Raw genomic sequence first — 18,535 nt, forward strand, 5'->3', positions numbered from 1 at the left:
ATTGTTCAGCTCTGGAACTGGAAACACACACACACACACACACACACACACACACACACACACACACACACACACACACACACACACACACACACACACACACACACACACACACACACACACACACACACACACACACAACACTCAAACTTCCTGAGCAGACATCAGCAACTACTGAGCAACATAAGTCACCTGCCAATTAACCGGTTAGATGATAAGCGGCAGTTTGTAAAAAATCTGATAATCTTAATTTCCCTCAATGTCTAACATAAAAATCTATACATTTAGCTGATACACAGAAAGAATACAAAAAGGCATATTATATTCCTTAATGAAATATTTATTTGACCATTGATTGACGATACAGAGCAAAGTCCTCCCTCCCTCTCTCGCTCTTCCTCTCTCTCTCTCCCTCCCTTTCTCCCTCTATCCCTATCCCTCTCCCTCTAAACCTCTCACCTTCCCCTCTGCTTCATTCCTCCTTTCTCTGTTAGTCAGATACACATAAGAAAAAAGTAACTTGTTTCCAGACTAGTGTTGTCACAATACTGGAATTTCTAACTTAGATACGATACCTTGAAACGTATCGATATTCGATACCATTTTCGAAAACCACAGGGGGAAATGATAAATCTTAAAATGTAAAAAAAAAAAAAAAACATACCGGTATATATATTTTTATTTTATTTATATATATATTTTTTTATTTAACTAAATTTAGCTTTTGTTGCTGGTCGATTCTCCTCAGCTTCTCTCTGGTACTATAAGAGAAGATAAATATAACTTTTAAAACCCTTTGTTTATCTTTAGATCAGACATTTAAAAATAACTAAATGATCTAATCTTAGAAATTAAGTAAAGTTAATAGTACTGCGTATTAAGCATAACAGATTGATTGATTGATTGAAAATTGTATTAACAGATTGCAGAATGGGTACAATACAGTACGGCTCAATACACACAATTGTTAAGGGGATGCAGACCAGAGAAAGACTTTCGTCTTGTTTACATCAGGGTCCCCCATTTTCAATTCATCATAACATTTATGACATACAAGGGGCGGCTACGTGGCGTAGTGGGCAAGGCGCTCGTCACGAATGCGGAGACGCTGGGCTCGCCTGTTCGAGCCCAGCGCTCCACATTGCTTTCAGTTTAGCTGGTCGTTCATACTAATACACATTGGCCGTATTAGGGGGTGGGAAACTGATGGGTGGGGATCGGGCGTTGTGGACAGCGACTCCTACAGGTCGGTTGGTGCGCCTGCGCAGTAGAATCAGGAAGTGTCGGGGGCAGCGTGAGCCTCCCACGCGTTACTCCTCGCCACTGAGAGATCGAGCTGCGCAGGTGAAAAGATGCGACTGCTGTTACCTCAAGTACCGGAGGGGACTTGTGCTATGTATGACTTAGTCCACATTGCAGCCGGCTTGTGGGAGGCAAGAAACGGCGTTCGTGACAGGGGAGGGTTGAATTGGATGATACGAAATTGGGATGGGAGAAAAATATAGAAAATGGGAGAAAAAGTGGATAAAAAAAAAAAACATTTATGACATACAGATAAACAGTACTGTTACATCCAAACATTTATGACATACAACATATACAGTACTGTTTAAGAGAGAGTTTCTAAAAGAGAATATATACAGTTAATTTACTTCTGACCATTATAGTCAAAGTATTTTCCTATGAACTGAAACTCATAAGACCACATAAGGCTAGTATCATTGGCGTTCAGTTACAGCTATATTGGCCAACATTAGCCAGCTACTGCACCACGAATTGCCGCGTGAACACTTTCGGCAACCAACATGCCCTTCCGCGTTTCTCTGATTGGCCGAGCGCGCGCATGAGCCGCGACGCGCTCACCAGAGGCAGGAATACTAAGCTCCCCCTTAAGCTCCAGGAGAGAGGAGAGAGGCTGAAAACCCGCACTTCTTGGCCGACTGATGGGAGCCGAATCCCGGATCCGATTTTTCTGATGAATACCCCCAAAACATGGAGGTCCCGAACGCAATTTATACAAATGGAAGTATTGATTGCGCCATAACGAATCATTAAAAAAATATACCGTTAACTGGAATATGTTGTGCCTTTACACATATGTTGGATTATGTAATTGGTTTGTCATGACAAACCAATAAAAAAATCGCGATTTACCCGGTGGCTACAACAACACACAGTACCTACATGCATCATTGTTTACAATGAACGGTGGGGCTAATCTAAAGGACTGGACACGGACGCGTTAAACAGCAATCAATTAATTTAATATAACAGTCCGGACCGAATGGGGGTATTCATCAGAAAAATCCGGGATTCGGCTCCCATCAGTCGGGCAAGAACTGCAGGTTTTCAGCCTCTCTCCTCTCTCCTGGAGCTTAAGAGGGAGCTTAGTATTCCTGCCTCTGGCGAGCTTTTCCCGGCTCATGCACATGCGCGCGCGCGGCCAATCAGAGAAACGCGGAAGGGCATGTTGGTTGCCGAAAGTGTTCATGCCGAATTGCCAGCCAGCCAGCTGGCTACCTTAACCCACAATACAACAGCTATCCAGCCATCTACTGCACCACGAACTGCCAGCTACCCACCCCCACTCCAGCCAACCGTACAAAATACGGTCTCAGCCAATCACGTTGATTTGTACAGTTAGGCCATGTTTAGACGGAGAGAGTCTGAACAGAAACCGCAAAAGTCGTCTTGCGGTCTCACTTTTAATGTTGCGTTTAGACTAGTGTTTTGGGATGGAATTCTGCGTGCAGACAAGGCTGTAAAGACTCGAGACGACGGAGCCCCGCTGTCACACGATTGGCGCAGATGTCACATGACCAGAAACGTCATTGGCCAATCAGATCGCGCAAACCGAACGCGGAAGTGCAACTCTGTTAGGGAAAATATTCACGCAACCCATACGCTACACTGCCTCAGGTCGTTGTGACAACCAGGCATGCTGTGAAGACCCGCCCTACTCTGCCTCTGATTCGCAGACTGTGGGTGGGGGAATGTGATTGGACCAAAGCAGAGTCACACAGACAGTGGCTCCAGTCACTAATAGTTGCGATAGCCGCTGGACTGATTCTTGTGTATTTAAAAGTACTGCCAATGTAGCCTTCAGGTGATCTCCGTGAATAGAATCAGACATGCTTGTTCGCTTTGTTTACGCTTCTAGGCTACTGGCGCATGCCTGTGATGTAAGCAGTACGCGACGAGAGCCTTGACAACCCTTTCGTCATAGTTTTATGCGGTTTGACTGTTCAGATGATAGCGCGAAGGTGTATCGTTTCTAGGATTTCCACCCAGGAAGGTGGTCTCACTTTTTTGCGGATTCTCCCCACAAAAACGCCGTTGCCGTATAAACAAAGAGCACATCCGAATTTTTTTTTCCGGATTCACCTGCTAGCGTTTCCGTCCAAACATGGCCTTAGTTAGCTAGCCATTCCATTGCGAATTAAAAGGTAGCCAGCCAGCCAGTATGAGCTAGCTAGTAGCTAACGTTAGCCAACTAAGAACGATAGCTAGCTAGCCAACAGCTAGCCAACAGCTGCAAGCCTGCAACATATCAGCTGTTGATATAATGAGCTATCCGTAGATAGCCAGCTAGATAACGTTAGACAACGCCTTATGTATTAAACTAAATTCAATCGTTTACTGGGCCATTTTGTTTAATGATTCAGTGATGTTGAAAGGAGAGCTATCGAGGCTCTGCACTTGGGAGCGAGTGAGAGGATTTTGTGTTGACAAGACGGGTCCGTGAGGGGAGGGGAGGGGAGGGGGGGGGGGGCAATGCCCCAGCAGCGTGTGCGCGCGTTTGTCAACAAGGAGAGAAGCTGTAGAGGGGCGGCTAGGTGGTGTAGTGGTCTAAGGCACTCGCCACCAGTGTGGAGACGCTAGGATTCGCGTGTTCGAATCCAGCTCTCCACATTGTTTTTCAGTTTGGCTGGTCGTCCGCAGTAATACACATTGGCCGTATTACGGGGAGGGAAAAACTGAAGGGTGGGGATCGAACGTTGTGAACAAGCGACTCCTACAAGTCGGTTGGTGCGCCTGCGCAGTAGAATCAGGAAGTGTCGGGGGCAGCGTGAGCCTCCCACGCGTTACTCCTCGAACACTGAGAGATCGAGCTGCGCAGGTGAAAAGATGCGACTGCTGTTACCTCAAGTACCGGAGGGGACTTGTGCTATGTATGACTTAGTCCTCACTGCAGCCGGCTTGTGGGAGGCAAGAAACAGCGTTCGTGACAGGGGAGGGTTGAATTGGATGATACGAAATTGGGATGGGAGAAAATATAGAAAATGGGAGAAAAAGTGGATCAAAAAAAAAAAAGGAGAGAAGCTGTAGGAGAGCAGACCGCGATGTACATGCATCCAAGCCGACTGCTGTTTTGAATTCTTTTTTACACAAACGTTTCTGTGCGCAACAGATTTCAGATGTGCGCGGGAGAATTTGGACATGTGCGCGCGCACAGGGCGCATGTTAGAGGGAACATTGAGTACAAGCCATGAAATCAGCACTGAAAGATACTGGACCGCTGTGAAGTAGGTCTCAGTGTTCATCGAGAAAGGACTCTACCAATCGACAACGTCATTAGCGAGCAGGAAATAGGGCTGGGGGTGCAAAGTGCTGAGCTCACATCCTTTAACACTGATGAACGTGTAGCATCCTGTTCACACTCTGAAAGGTCACACAAAAAAAAAAAACGGAAACGTTCTAACCTAACGAGCATCTTGTATTTAGACAACTTGTTACCATCACTGTACTATGTCTGTACTTTATGTCTTTATGCCAAGTACTTATATGTCTGTACTGTTGATACAATTGTGTTGAGTGTTGATGGTTCTGTTTCTCTGACGTCACTGCGTCGACAGAACACATGTTGTTGTTGGAAATGACTACATTCACATGCACTGCTCCCCAATGTTGACCTTATTCTAAATAAGATGTTGTGATTGGTTTACATGGGTTAGTTATAGAACTATTCCGGTTTACATGCTACGGAGCACAGCCTGATTACTGACTGCAGACGCTTCCTCCATGTCCTACGTCCCGACACCCCCGCTTCCCTCCAGTGTTAAACCTCACACTCTTTCTGTTGTGTTGCTAACTTGGTCTACGCTTGTGGATATTTTCTTGCAAATCTAGTGGAATTCATCTTTTTACTTAACTCTGGAAGAGTAAACCAGTTGGATTACTGTATGTGTCATAAAGCAGTTGGATTACTGTATGTGTCATAAAGCAGTTGGATTACTGTATGTGTCATAAAGCAGTTGGATTACTGTATGTGTCATAAAGCAGTTGGATTACTGTATGTGTCATACAGCAGGTGGATTACTGTATTTGTCATAAAGCAGGTGGATTACTGTATGTGTCATACAGCAGGTGGATTACTGTATGTGTCATACAGCAGGTGGATTACTGTATGTGTCATAAAGCAGGTGGATTACTGTATGTGTCATAAAGCAGGTGGATTACTGTATGTGTCATAAACCAGTTGGATTACTGTATGTGTCATAAAGCAGGTGGATTACTGTATGTGTCATACAGCAGGTGGATTACTGTATGTGTCATAAAGCAGGTGGATTACTGTATGTGTCATAAAGCAGGTGGATTACTGTATGTGTCATAAACCAGTTGGATTACTGTATGTGTCATACAGCAGGTGGATTACTGTATGTGTCATAAAGCAGGTGGATTACTGTATGTGTCATAAAGCAGGTGGATTACTGTATGTGTCATAAAGCAGGTGGATTACTGTATGTGTCATAAAGCAGGTGGATTACTGTATGTGTCATAAAGCAGGTGGATTACTGTATGTGTCATAAAGCAGGTGGATTACTGTATGTGTCATAAAGCAGGTGGATTACTGCATGTGTCATAAACCAGTTGGATTACTGTTAGGGATGTCCCGATCGCGTGAATATTAAAGGCAACCAACTTGTGTTCAGCTTTTCGTTCAGCGTTTCTCTGATTGGCCACACGACCAATCAATCAATCCACTAGCACGCGGCCTTGCGGCAAGAGAGACAAGAGAGACAAGAGAGACGCGGCAGTCGCGGCAGAGTGGCTGCGCATGCGCATATATGTATGTATATATATATGTATAAACATATCTACTAGAAACACTGGTGTTCTGTTGTGCGACTGTGCTAAACTCTTCCACCACATGACCGACATTTGACATACAGTAGTACACCTCCTATCTATGTTGGGATTATGTTTGGTCATGACAAAACAATAAAAATCGCTACTGTTAGTAAGCTGCCACCACCCACTTCAATGACAGAGCTCTCATATTTGCGAATGCATAAACTATATCTTAAATTATGGCTATGTGTCTAATATGGCTGTCGCGAAGTCATTGATAAGCGACAGCCATATTAGACACATAGCCATAATTTAAGATATAGTTTATGCATTCGCAAAATATGAGAGCGCTTGTCATTGAAGGGCTTCCTACAACGGAGGAACGGCCGCTGCTGCTGCTGGAGCTGAACCGAGTCAAGCCGCGGGCGGCACACGCAAGCCGGGGAAAAAACAACCGCGTCGCCCCGCTGGCTCTTCAGCAAGGAGCCTCCACAGCTCCAGTTAACCTAATTTATACCGTAATGAATCATTAAAAAATATACCGTTAACTGGAATATGTTGTTTCTTTACACATATGTTGGATTATGTAATTGGGTTTTCATGACAAAACAATAAAAATTGCTACTTTACATCAGGGTGAACGCTGAACCGAGTCAAGCCGCGGGCGGCGCACAAGCCAGGGAAAAAACAACCGCGTCGCCCCGCTGGCTCTTCAGCAAGAAGCCTCCACAGCTCCAGTTAACCTAATTTATACCGTAATGAATCATTAAAAAATATACCGTTAACTGGAATATGTTGTTTCTTTACACATATGTTGGATTATGTAATTGGGTTGTCATGACAAAACAATAAAAATCGCTACTTTACATCAGGGTGAACGCTGTTACACTGCCACCACCCACTTCAATGACAGAGCTCTCATATTTGCGAATGCATAAACTATATCTTAAATTATGGCTATGTGTCTAATATGGCTGTCGCGAAGTCATTGATAAGCGACAGCCATATTAGACACATAGCCATAATTTAAGATATAGTTTATGCATTCGCAAAATATGAGAGCGCGGTCATTGAAGGGCTTCGTTCTACAACGGAGGAACGGCCGCTGCTGCTGGAGCTGGACCGAGTAGAGCCGGCGGCGGTGCACGTTAGCCGGGGACAAACCACTGCATCGCCCCGCTGACGTTAAAAACGCGAAATAACGTTACTGATGTACAGTGACACCCAGAGTTTCTAGTTACAGTAGTGACGCGTGACTCGAGATAGTCCTAACACTGTAACAGTGTTTATTATTAAGAGTCAGATAGTCCTAACAGTGTTTATAGTCCTAACACAGTGTTTATTAGTAAGAGTCAGATAGTCCTAACAGTGTTTATTATTAAGAGTCAGACAGTCGTAACAGTGTTTATTATTGCGAGTCCTAACAGTGTTTATTATTTCATAACTGTATAAAAACGCGAAACATAATAATCAGTCAGCAGCGCTCCACTGCTACCGCAGCCCAACACAAGTGCGTTGGAACAGCAGCCCAACACTACACAAGTTGGTTGCCCGCGCTGCCGCGCCTGCTCTTTGGATTTCATTTGGGACGTGGGACGGCTGCGCTTGCCTGCGCGTGGGGGCGGGGGGGCGCGGCCAATCAGAGAAAAGGCGAACACAAGTTGGTTGCCTTTAATATTCACGCGTCCCAATCACGTTTTTTTGCTCCCGATCCGATCCCAATCATGTGATTTTGAGTATCTACCGATACCGATCTTTCCCGATCCGATCAAAAAAAATTGAAATAAAAAGTAAAATTTACTTTATTTTATTTTTTATTTTTTTTTATTTATTTTTTTTATTCAACAAACATGACCATGTTCACGTCTTAAACTCATACTGAGGCCTTAGTTTTGGTTTTAAATTGCATATCATCATTCATTTATTTATTGTCACAGAGCAGAAGAATTTAGCCAAAACAAACCAATAGTATCCAGCTGCAGAATGGCCGATTTTTTTTTTCGGGACATCCCTAATTACTGTATGTGTCATAAAGCAGTTGGATTACTGTATGTGTCATACAGCAGGTGGATTACTGTATGTCATAAAGCAGTTGGATTACTGTATGTCATAAAGCAGTTGGATTACTGTATGTTATAAAGCAGTTGGATTACTGTATGTGTCATACAGCAGGTGGATTGTTGTATTCTCGAAGTCAACTTCCTGCCTGTTGTTGCTAGGCAACTGCAGCGTGGGGGGTAACTGCCCCGCCTCGTACATTGTGTACGGTTCATTTAGTGCAGAAACGGATCGTTAAAGCGTCAAATTAAAGACTATCAAGTGGAATTTTCTTCAGTCCTCCACAATGCCAAAGAGCTGCTGTGTTACGCGTTGTACTAATGACAAAAACAGAAATCCAAATCGCAAGTTTTATACCATTACGGAGGAAAAAGTGGCTGGTGGCTAACGTTAGGCTAACTCGCTCTGTGTTGTGGTCGTGGTAGCTACATGCTAAGCTAACGTTAATTACATAATATCGAACCGATAGGAGCTTATCTTATCTAATCTTACGTGGATGTTTGATCGGGTAGTGGCACACGTGGTACCACCACGTAAGATTAGATAAGATAAGCTCCTATCGGTTCGATATTATGTAATTAACGTTAGCTTAGCATGTAGCTACCACGACCACAACACAGAGCGAGTTAGCCGAACGTTAGCCACCAGCCACTTTTTCCTCCGTGATGCATCAGCTGGTATTATATAAAACTTGCGATTTGGATTTCTGTGTTCGTTATTAGTACAAAACGTAACACAGCAGCTTCAATTTGGGTATTCGAGAGATGGCCATGTCTGCAGGTGTTTTGTATGGACATTATGTCAAGTCAATCAGGGGGAGATCTTTGACTCATATCTCGCCTTAGAATCACCAGAAAGGCTTTCGAAATAGTGAAATGCCATGTTGGCCTCAATATTTTCAAAATAAATCGTATGAAAATGTTATGAAATGAACAAGAATGTGATAAAACATGTAATAAAAACGGACCTCAACGCATGCATTTGATGGTAGAAATCCGTATGGTCCCCCTATACCAAGATGGCGGCGGTCTCGTGACATCAGAGTGTCTTCGAGAATGTTCCATGATGACACTAATATTGGAATACTCCACATTGCTTACTCTCACTATGACATTGTTCGGGTTATGGTAATCAGAAAATGTTGTTCACATGGCAATTTCTTATTTCTTTCTTAATTGGGTTAATATTGGAATATTATAGTTAATGTAAACATATTATTGAAAACAAGAGCTTCTTCATTTCAGTTGTAGAGATTGTAATATCAGTTGATAACCATCATATCTAAGCTTTATATTTTAATTTACCAAACAGTTGTTGCTGTAGCTTAAAAATATTAAATACTTTTTTAATCATATTATTTTCCCTCCCTCCCTCCCTCCCTCCCTTCATCTCTCTCTCTCTCTCTCTCTCTCTCTCTCTCTCTCTCTCTCTCTCTCTCTCTCTCTCTCTCTCTCTCTCTCTCTCTCTCTCTCTCTCTCTCTCTCTATATATATATATATAGTAAATGAGTTCTTTGTGAGCGTCCAGCGCACAGAGGCATCAGAGCGCTGCGGTCTGTCAGGGTCCTACTGGCTGAAAGCGGACAGTGACACCCTGATCCTCAAGGACCCGAAGACCAAGAGGAAGCTGCTGGTCTGGCCCTACAAGCTGCTGAGGAGATACGGGCGAGACAGGGTGGGTAGATGAGACAGGGTGGGTAGACCAGACAGGGTGGGTAGATGAGACAGGGTGGGTAGACCAGACAGGGTGGGTAGATGAGACAGGGTGGGTAGATGAGACAGGGTGGGTAGATTGCAGTGCAATACAGTGCAATACTCCAATTCAGCCATTGGCAATTCAGCCGTTGGGTGGGGGGCGCTGTTGAGCGGGCCTGTGACCGGACCTGAAAGCGCCCCTGGCTCTGCGGCTCTGCAGTTGCATACTATTGGGATTCGTTGGGACTTGGGAGCAGCACGGAGTCTCGACTCGGGACTTATTTTATTTTATTTTAGCAGCAGTTATCAATATTGACCAGGAGGACAGCGTGATCTAAGGGACATGTTTCATTACTAGTCAAGTGTCATTACTTTAGTTATCAAAGGTGGAATCTCTGGACGCAATGACATTATATAGTTTAAAGCTAAACTACGTTTTTCTTTCTTGTTAGAAGAGGGCTAATTTATTCAGTTAGATTTGATTTGATCTTTATTTATCTCTAACATTTTCAACCATAAACACACACATTTGTAATAACAAAAAAAAATTAAACGAAATAAAATACAAATACATTTAAATATATTTTCCTATGGAAGGAATAATCAACATGGCTCCAATTGGTTGACTATAACAACACCGTGACCAAATATCCCTATACTAGCACCTTGTTAAACACTTTTTTTTATATATATATATTTATTTATTTTTAATCATAATTATTCTTGTGAAATCTTTCCACCTGGGAGCCTTTTGACTAAATCAATTTATTCTCCCCTTCTCTGAATGGTGTTTCTTATGGCAATAACAACTATAGACGACAAAACCAAAGTAAAGAAACAACATTTGATTTTTGGGACGGTTACATTCACTTTGGGACGGTTAAAATTGTATTTCGGGACGGTGGTGAAAAAAGTTAGTCTGGAGCCCTGGTGGGTAGACCAGACAGGGTGGGTAGATGAGACAGGGTGGGTAGACCAGACAGGGTGTAGACCAGACAGGGTGTAGACCAGACAGGGTGGGTAGACCAGACAGGGTGTGTAGACCAGACAGGGTGGGTAGATGAGACAGGGTGGGTAGACCAGACAGGGTGGGTAGACCAGACAGGGTGGGTAGATTAGACAGGCTGGGTAGATTAGACAGGCTGGGTAGACCAGACAGGGTGGGTAGACCAGACAGGGTGGGTAGATTAGACAGGCTGGGTAGACCAGACAGGGTGGGTAGACCAGACAGGGTGGGTAGACCAGACAGGGTGGGTAGACCAGACAGGGTGGGTAGACTAGACAGGCTGGGTAGACCAGACAGGGTGGGTAGACCAGACAGGGTGGGTAGACCAGACAGGGTGGGTAGACCAGACAGGCTGGGTAGACCAGACAGGGTGGGTAGATGAGACAGGGTGGGTAGACCAGACAGGGTGGGTAGATGAGACAGGGTGGGTAGATTAGACAGGGTGGGTAGACTAGACAGGCTGGGTAGACCAGACAGGCTGGGTAGATGAGACACACACACACACGCACGCACGCACGCACACACACACACACACACACACACACACACACACACACACACACACACACACACACACACACACACACACACACACACACACACACACACACACACACACACACACACACACACACACACACACACACACACAACCTCCATACCAAATTTCCTCAGCAATACACATGCCAAGTGTGAGGCCAATTGTATCAACAGTTCTGGAGATATACAAAGGGCAGTGAGGACAGACATACAGACACACAGAGATTCCTTCCTTTATATTTAGATTGTCAGCTGTTAAGTTTCACGAGCCTCCATACCTGCTAATTCGATTGCTTCTATTGAATCATCTCTCAACTATCTCAAGTCTTAAAATAAATTCTTCACTGCAAAACATCCCCTTCGCACAGCCTTCCCTTGTGAAGCATTAAAGCTGCACTAGGTAACTTTCAACAAATACGGAGAAAGAATTATTACAGCAAGATAACTTTTTGCACTGGTTTTCATTTGTGTCATTCACATTTATGCTGTAGAACAGTGGTTCCCAAACTTTTAGTTTACGTGTACTAGAACTTTTGTGGATCGCCTCATACACAACCCGTCAAAATAAATAAACGTCAAGCGTATATATAAAGCGGATAGTCCGCTTTTTTTTGGGTGGTGTGAATGCTCAGTCGAACTCTGGTGCGGACCAAACACGCAAACTCTGGTCCGCCTGAAAACGTAGGTCTCGGTTTGCTTCATCGGACCAATTGAGAGGCTTGACTCTCATTTTAGTCTCCCACACCAGCTTCTCATGCTGATTTTAAATTTCCTCACTGAGAGGTCCAGCAGGTCTTTGTCAACATGTCGATTTCCAACACTGGCTCCCCCCAAGGTTGCGTTTTGTCTCCCCTTTTATTTATTATGTACACGGACAGCTGCAGATCGCTTCATGACCAAAGGCATCTGGTTAAGTTCTCAGATGACACTGTCCTGTGTCCTGGTATCCCTACTGCAGCGCTCCGAAACTGATCATGGACCTGTACTTCACGACTTTGTGAATTGGTGTGATGAGAATTACTTGGACCTCAATGTCTCTAAGACTAAGGACATGATAATTGACTTCAGACACAACCCCGATCATCAAGCCAGTGTAGCTAGTGTAATTCACGATGAGGACGTCCAGACTGTTGAATCGTACAAATACCTGGGAACTGTGTTTGATTGTAAACTGAAGTTCAACCTAAATACAGAGTCTATTGTTAAAAAAGGTCAGCAGAGGATCTACCTGCTGAGAAAGCTGAACTCTTTTAATGTTAGTGCGAAGATCCTGAGCACTTTTTATAGTTCTTTTATTGAAAGCCTCCTAACTTTTTATTTTATCTGCTGGTTCAGTGGCCTGTCCATTAAAGATAGGAACAGCCTACAGTATATTGTGAAAGTGTGCTCCAAAATAATTGGAGTAAAACAGAGAGACCTATGTTCTCTCTGGACGGACCAGGTGGTCAAGAAGGGGACGAGCATCACAAATCAACCTCTCCATGCTCTCTCTCAGCGGTTTTCACTGTTGCCTTCTGGCCGCCGTTATGACGTCCCACCAAGTAGGACCAACCGCTACGCCAAATCTTTTGTCCCCTCGGCTATCAGACTTTTAAACACAGACAGTAGTCATTTTAAGTAGCCTTTTGCACTTGGTTGTCTGTTTTTACTTTAACTTTTATTGCTGGATTGTATCACATGGAGTGTTTCTCTTTTTATTTGCCGTGCTGTCGTTGAGATGTTTTGTTGTTTGTTTGTCTTTGTTGCTTGTTGGTGAAGCTGCAAATATGAATTGCCCCACGCGGGATCAATAAAGTTGTCTGAATCTGAATCTGAATCAAACGCGGACCAAGTATAGGAAGTGAGTCACCTCTCACAAGCAGAGCGCTAAATTACTACCTAACCAATCAGATCTGCGATATGAGGTAGCGTCACGAGCAGAGCAATCTGTGTGGACAAGAGGCGGGTTGCTACGTTTACTGTAGGGAGGGGCTTTTAGACCCATGTTTTTTTTTTGCTTCGAAAAGAGGGACATCCTCTCAATATGCGGGACAGTACAACCAAAGTCAAATGGTGGGACAGTACAACCAAAAGCGGGACACCTGGTCACCCTACCACCGACTGAAAATTGTGACGCCTCCGCCCTCCGCTGATCTGGAGTCAGACTCAGACAGGGCTCGCAGTCACACACACACATTTCCACTCTATTGTGTCCAATAGACGAGCGCCCTTTTCGACCGTGTGACATTGTTCAGAAAGTTTGGTGCGCTTGACAAATTTGCAATGTGAATGCAGACGAACCAAAAGACTTCACCCCCCGAACCGCACCGAGTCCGCACCGAGTCCACCAAAACTATATGTGAAAGCGCCCTTAGTGCCACTGGTCTTGCCCAGGGCGTCTGTAATGGTTATTCCACTGGGTTTCATGTTTCACTGATTTCTCTTCGACAGCACACCTTTGTGACTTAAAGCGACAATACCACAAGTATCATTGTTTTCAGTACATTTACAATAAGCCTCTTTGCTCTGTTGTTTCTGTTATTCTCTTTACATGCAGACTATTTGCAGAGTGAATTGTTGGTTTATTGGTGATCGAAGTTGTTTTCCATGTTTGCCCAAGATACCCCACTTTCTGTGTGCAAAGAAACGATGGCGTCTGATTGGTTCAAGGCTTCTGGTATCAGGAGAAGGTGGAATACGTGTCTCACCGGATCCTTGGAGGCCAGAGCAGGTCATGCATTCAGGAAGTCCGACTCCTCACTGGACAAACACAGCATAAAACAATGCTTCATAAGGCAACGGTGTTACGAAGACCTTACAGATGGACGAATCTCCTCCAGGGATTACGTTGCTACAGCAGGTTTGATTTTGACATGGTTTGAAGGGGAAGTGAACGGTGTCTTGAAGCCTGGGAAGTAGATCTCATGATACAGTAACTCACCCACACGGGGTTTCCTTTAGGCCTGTTTGATGGATGACGTATTAGGCATCATGGGGAACCATGGAGCCTTTATCTGCAACACCCTGGCTATGTGAGCCAAAGCTTTTTTCTTCTCTCTTTGTGAGAGAGGACATTATGGTGGTTTTTGTTCTTGATTTCTTGATTTTTCTTGACTTGTTTAAAGAAGACTTGTCCAGCCCATGGGGACATTACCTTGTGATTTCGGGCTTTACAAATACATTTGATTTGATTTTGATTTGAAATACGTGCCAGTAGTACTGTAGTGGATGCAAAGCTATCGGCTTACTAACGAGTCCTGGCTGTGGCAGAGTTATTCTCATTATGCAAAAACAAATATCGCTCGTAGACAGGTTTGTTTTATTGTTCTTATGCAACTTGGAAATGTTGTTGACTCAAAGCTGCCCCTGTGGGCACGTTGGCTCCACGGGATCAATGTGGAGATGAATGGGATGCTAACAGCTGTTGGTCAGAAAAGTAGAAGCACACATTTTTCAAGGAATCACGGCTTCAGAGAATGACCTTCAAGAGGAGCGTCCCGCATGTCTGCAGTAGGCCTACCTCAAACTATAGTCTACCCATATAACTCTGTATGATAGCACGTACAGTAGTGCTGTATATACTGTATATATTTATACTTACCGTATATACATTTTTATCTATATCTGTTTGTACATACCTACATATACCGGTAATCCTTTTTATATATCTGTATATACTATATCTATGAATGAATGAATGATGACTATTCTTACTAGTTATACCAGCATATTAAGTGAACTATATGTACTGTGGGACTGTAACAATTCCATGTACGAATAAATAAAAATGAAATTAAATATACCGCTGGCCAGTATGACTTATGTACATAATAATACTATAACACTGTACATACATCTGATTACTAGTAGTATAAGTATTACTAGTAGTACTCATTTAAATATTTAATATCCAGTTTAATTACCTATTTATAACTAGTTTAATCCCCTGTACATTGTATATTGCCATTGCACTTTACTGTTACATTTGCACTCTGGTTGGATGCCAAACTTTGAATCTAATCTAATGTCTCTGCTGGCAAATAAAAAATCAGGGGTAGACTTGCAAGGAATGCCAACGCATGTTACATGCTGAGGCAAAGCATAACAATAGATGAAAACCCTCAGAAATCAACTAATTTAAAGTATTGAAATCATTGACTTTATTCAAGAAAAGACAGTATGCAGCATATAGATGTGCTTATTATTTGTTGCTGTTTATATTATCATGGGTTTCAGTCTCTGAGAGAGAGTTGTGGCTGAAGTGGGTTCTGGCGGTCCGAGTGTTAAAAACACTTTCTTTGCTATACACTCATTTTACACCTGCTGTAGATGCATAGAACGTTGACCACTTCCTAGGTTATTTTAAGGTAAACTACACACACACATGTACACACTGACTCCATCTGTCTTGTATCTACCCACGCTTTCCTATGCTACCAAAAGCTTCACTTGTGTAACATGTGACCTATAGTACAGTATGTTGATGCTATGTATGGGTGTGTGTGTGTGTGTGTGGTTAGACCCTATAGAGATAAAGTTATACTACTGAACCCTCTCTCTCTCTGGCTGCCTTTGCATCACTGTGAGAAACATGCTTGATGCTTTTTACAGGTCTAAAGAAGGGGTGTGACCTTTGACCTATGTGCTTTCACAGTTTTAAAGGTGTGTGACTTTTGACCTATGTGATTTCACAGTTTTAAAGAAGGTGTGTGACCTTTGACCTATGTGCTTTCACATGTCTAAAGAAGGTGTGTGACCTTTGACCTATGTGTTTTCACAGGTTTAAAGGTGTGTGACTTTTTACCTATGTGCTTTCACAGTTTTAAAGAAGGTGTGTGACCTTTGACCTATGTGCTTTCACATGTCTAAAGAAGGTGTGTGACCCTTGACCTATGTGTTTTCACAGGTTTAAAGGTGTGACTTTTTACTAGGGATGCACGATATTGATTTTTTGACAACGATACCGATAACTTTATGCTCCTCAAGCCGATACCGATAACCGATATTTATTGTATTATAATATTTTTTTTAACTGTATATATATATATATATATATATATATATATATATATATTTTTTTTTATCAAAAATTTTTTTTTTGAGTATTTATAAGCTCCGACGTCATCGGTACTGCTATCGGTACTCGAGAAATTGTGGAGTTTTTTTTTTGAGGAATTTAAACGTCGCAAACTAATCTTGTTGGCCGTTGTCTATAGCTCTCCTGCCTATGTGTCTCTGCTGCCGCGGGCTGCCTGCTCTCTCCTCTCTTCCCCTCCCACACACACACACACACTCACTCACACACACACACACACACTCACTCACACGGGTGCTGCGCTGGAGTACAGACAGCTCTGCTCTCATAATGGCGGACAGAACGAAATGTTCAAAAGTCTGGGTCTATTTTACTAAAGTCGATGCTGACAACGCTCATTGCCACAAGTGCAACAAGACATTTGCCAGTAATGTATAAGCGCTGGTACTTGTCAATGTGGCTGGCGGGGAGATAACGTTAGCTCCGAGTAGAGTAATGGCTGACAATCCGGAGGTAAATAAACGAACGAGAGCTTCTGATTGGTGGTAAGAAGAAGAGGTGGGTGCAAGCCGTGGGACGTAATTGGCAGATCGACTGTCTGTCTCCGAATGTAACGTGACTACGTCACAGCCAAGAAAGGGAGCGCTGGATTTGTGAAAAACTCCCTGTTCCTAAACCACACGCTATCAGTTTTACCACAGTACTGGCAAAACGGGAGGAGGCTATAATAAAAACAAGCGCCCTTCATCCAAATCCACCCACACCGGATTTCTTTTAACCAAAAAATGTATTATATGTTATCGGAGCTATCAATAACGTTATCGAGTTTATCGGGATGACGTCATAATTGCTGATATCGGCCCGATAATTATCGGCCCGATAATTATCGTGCATCCCTACTTTTTACCTATGTGCTTTCACAGTTTTAAAGAAGGTGTGTGACCTTTGACCTATGTGCTTTCACATGTCTAAAGAAGGTGTGTGACCCTTGACCTATGTGCTTTCATAGGTCTAAAGAAGGTGTGTGACCTTTGACCTATGTGTTTTCACAGTTTTAAAGAAGGTGTGTGACCTATGTGTTTTCACAGGTCTAAAGAAGGTGTGTGACCTTTGACCTATGTGTTTTCACTAGGTCTAAAGAAGGTGTGTGACCTTTGACCTATGTGTTTTCACTAGGTCTAAAGAATGGGTGAATAACATGGTCTGTGTGTGTACTGTAGTGTCTACCATGTGTCATGGTTCAGCGGCCACTGAAAACGACGTTGTCCAAACTGCTCACAGTATGGCTCTGGATATAACGTGTGGTGATGGAGGGATATTGGTGTATTAATAACTGATGATGAATTATATGAATATGTACTGTTGGACTGTGGTAATTCCATGTACGAATAAATAAATGATGATGATGATATTGGTGTATTAATAACTTCTGTTCAAAATGGGCTAACCATGCACCAACACAGAGTGACCCCTGGGCAAAAGAGCCCTGCTTGGTATTGCACTTTGTTTACATTTTATGCTTTGGTATGATGTGCGGGTTGGAGCTAAGTTACTATATAGCTATATATATATATACTGTGACGAGCCTGGTGGGTGTCAGACTCGCCACGGTTCAAATACAAACAAATTCGAATGTCCACACAAGAGCAATATCAATCAATAAGAATATTTATTGAATAAGGGCAGAATTCAGTTCGATAGGCAAGAGAATGGTCGTAATACAGTCCGATGGTCAAAAACACAAAACTCTCGTACACAAAAAGGGATTGTTCAATACTCAGGGTAGTCGTCCGGTCCAGGGTCAGTACACAAGGGGGTTTCTCAGCCAGTCTAGGGTCCAGTACACAATGAACACCTTCTCGCCTTCACCTCTCTTCTCACTACCTCTCACCTTACATAACTCTGAATACCTCAATCTCTCTCTATACCACAACTCCAACCTCACCTCCATTCAACTTACTTCTGACTAACCTAGTGGCTTTGTAGTGTGTGTGTCTGGGGTGTGTGCACGTGAGATGTTGGTGAACTAATGATGCACAGGTGTGTTCTATCAGTACTAATCAGCTACCTAATTGTTCCTACTCCTTCTTGGCAATCTCCCATCCTTCACATATCCATGAGAGGGGGGGTGATATCTGCCACAATACGTGA

At 43.3% G+C, this 18,535-nt stretch overlaps 1 protein-coding gene across 2 annotated transcripts in view; it reads left to right on the plus strand.

Moving 5' to 3' along the window:
* dok1b (docking protein 1b) overlaps positions 1 to 18,535 on the plus strand; it is a 168,201-nt gene that overhangs the window by 143,797 nt on the left and 5,869 nt on the right. For both annotated transcript variants that reach the window (XM_084326767.1, XM_084326768.1), the window contains one exon: positions 9,632 to 9,804. In XM_084326767.1, coding sequence (XP_084182893.1) covers positions 9,632 to 9,804 — 173 coding nt within the window. The remainder of the gene's footprint in view (positions 1 to 9,631; positions 9,805 to 18,535) is intronic.

This window comes from Notolepis coatsorum (genome assembly GCF_963971535.1).
Source record: "Notolepis coatsorum genome assembly, chromosome: 1".
Lineage (NCBI taxonomy): Eukaryota > Metazoa > Chordata > Actinopteri > Aulopiformes > Paralepididae > Notolepis > Notolepis coatsorum.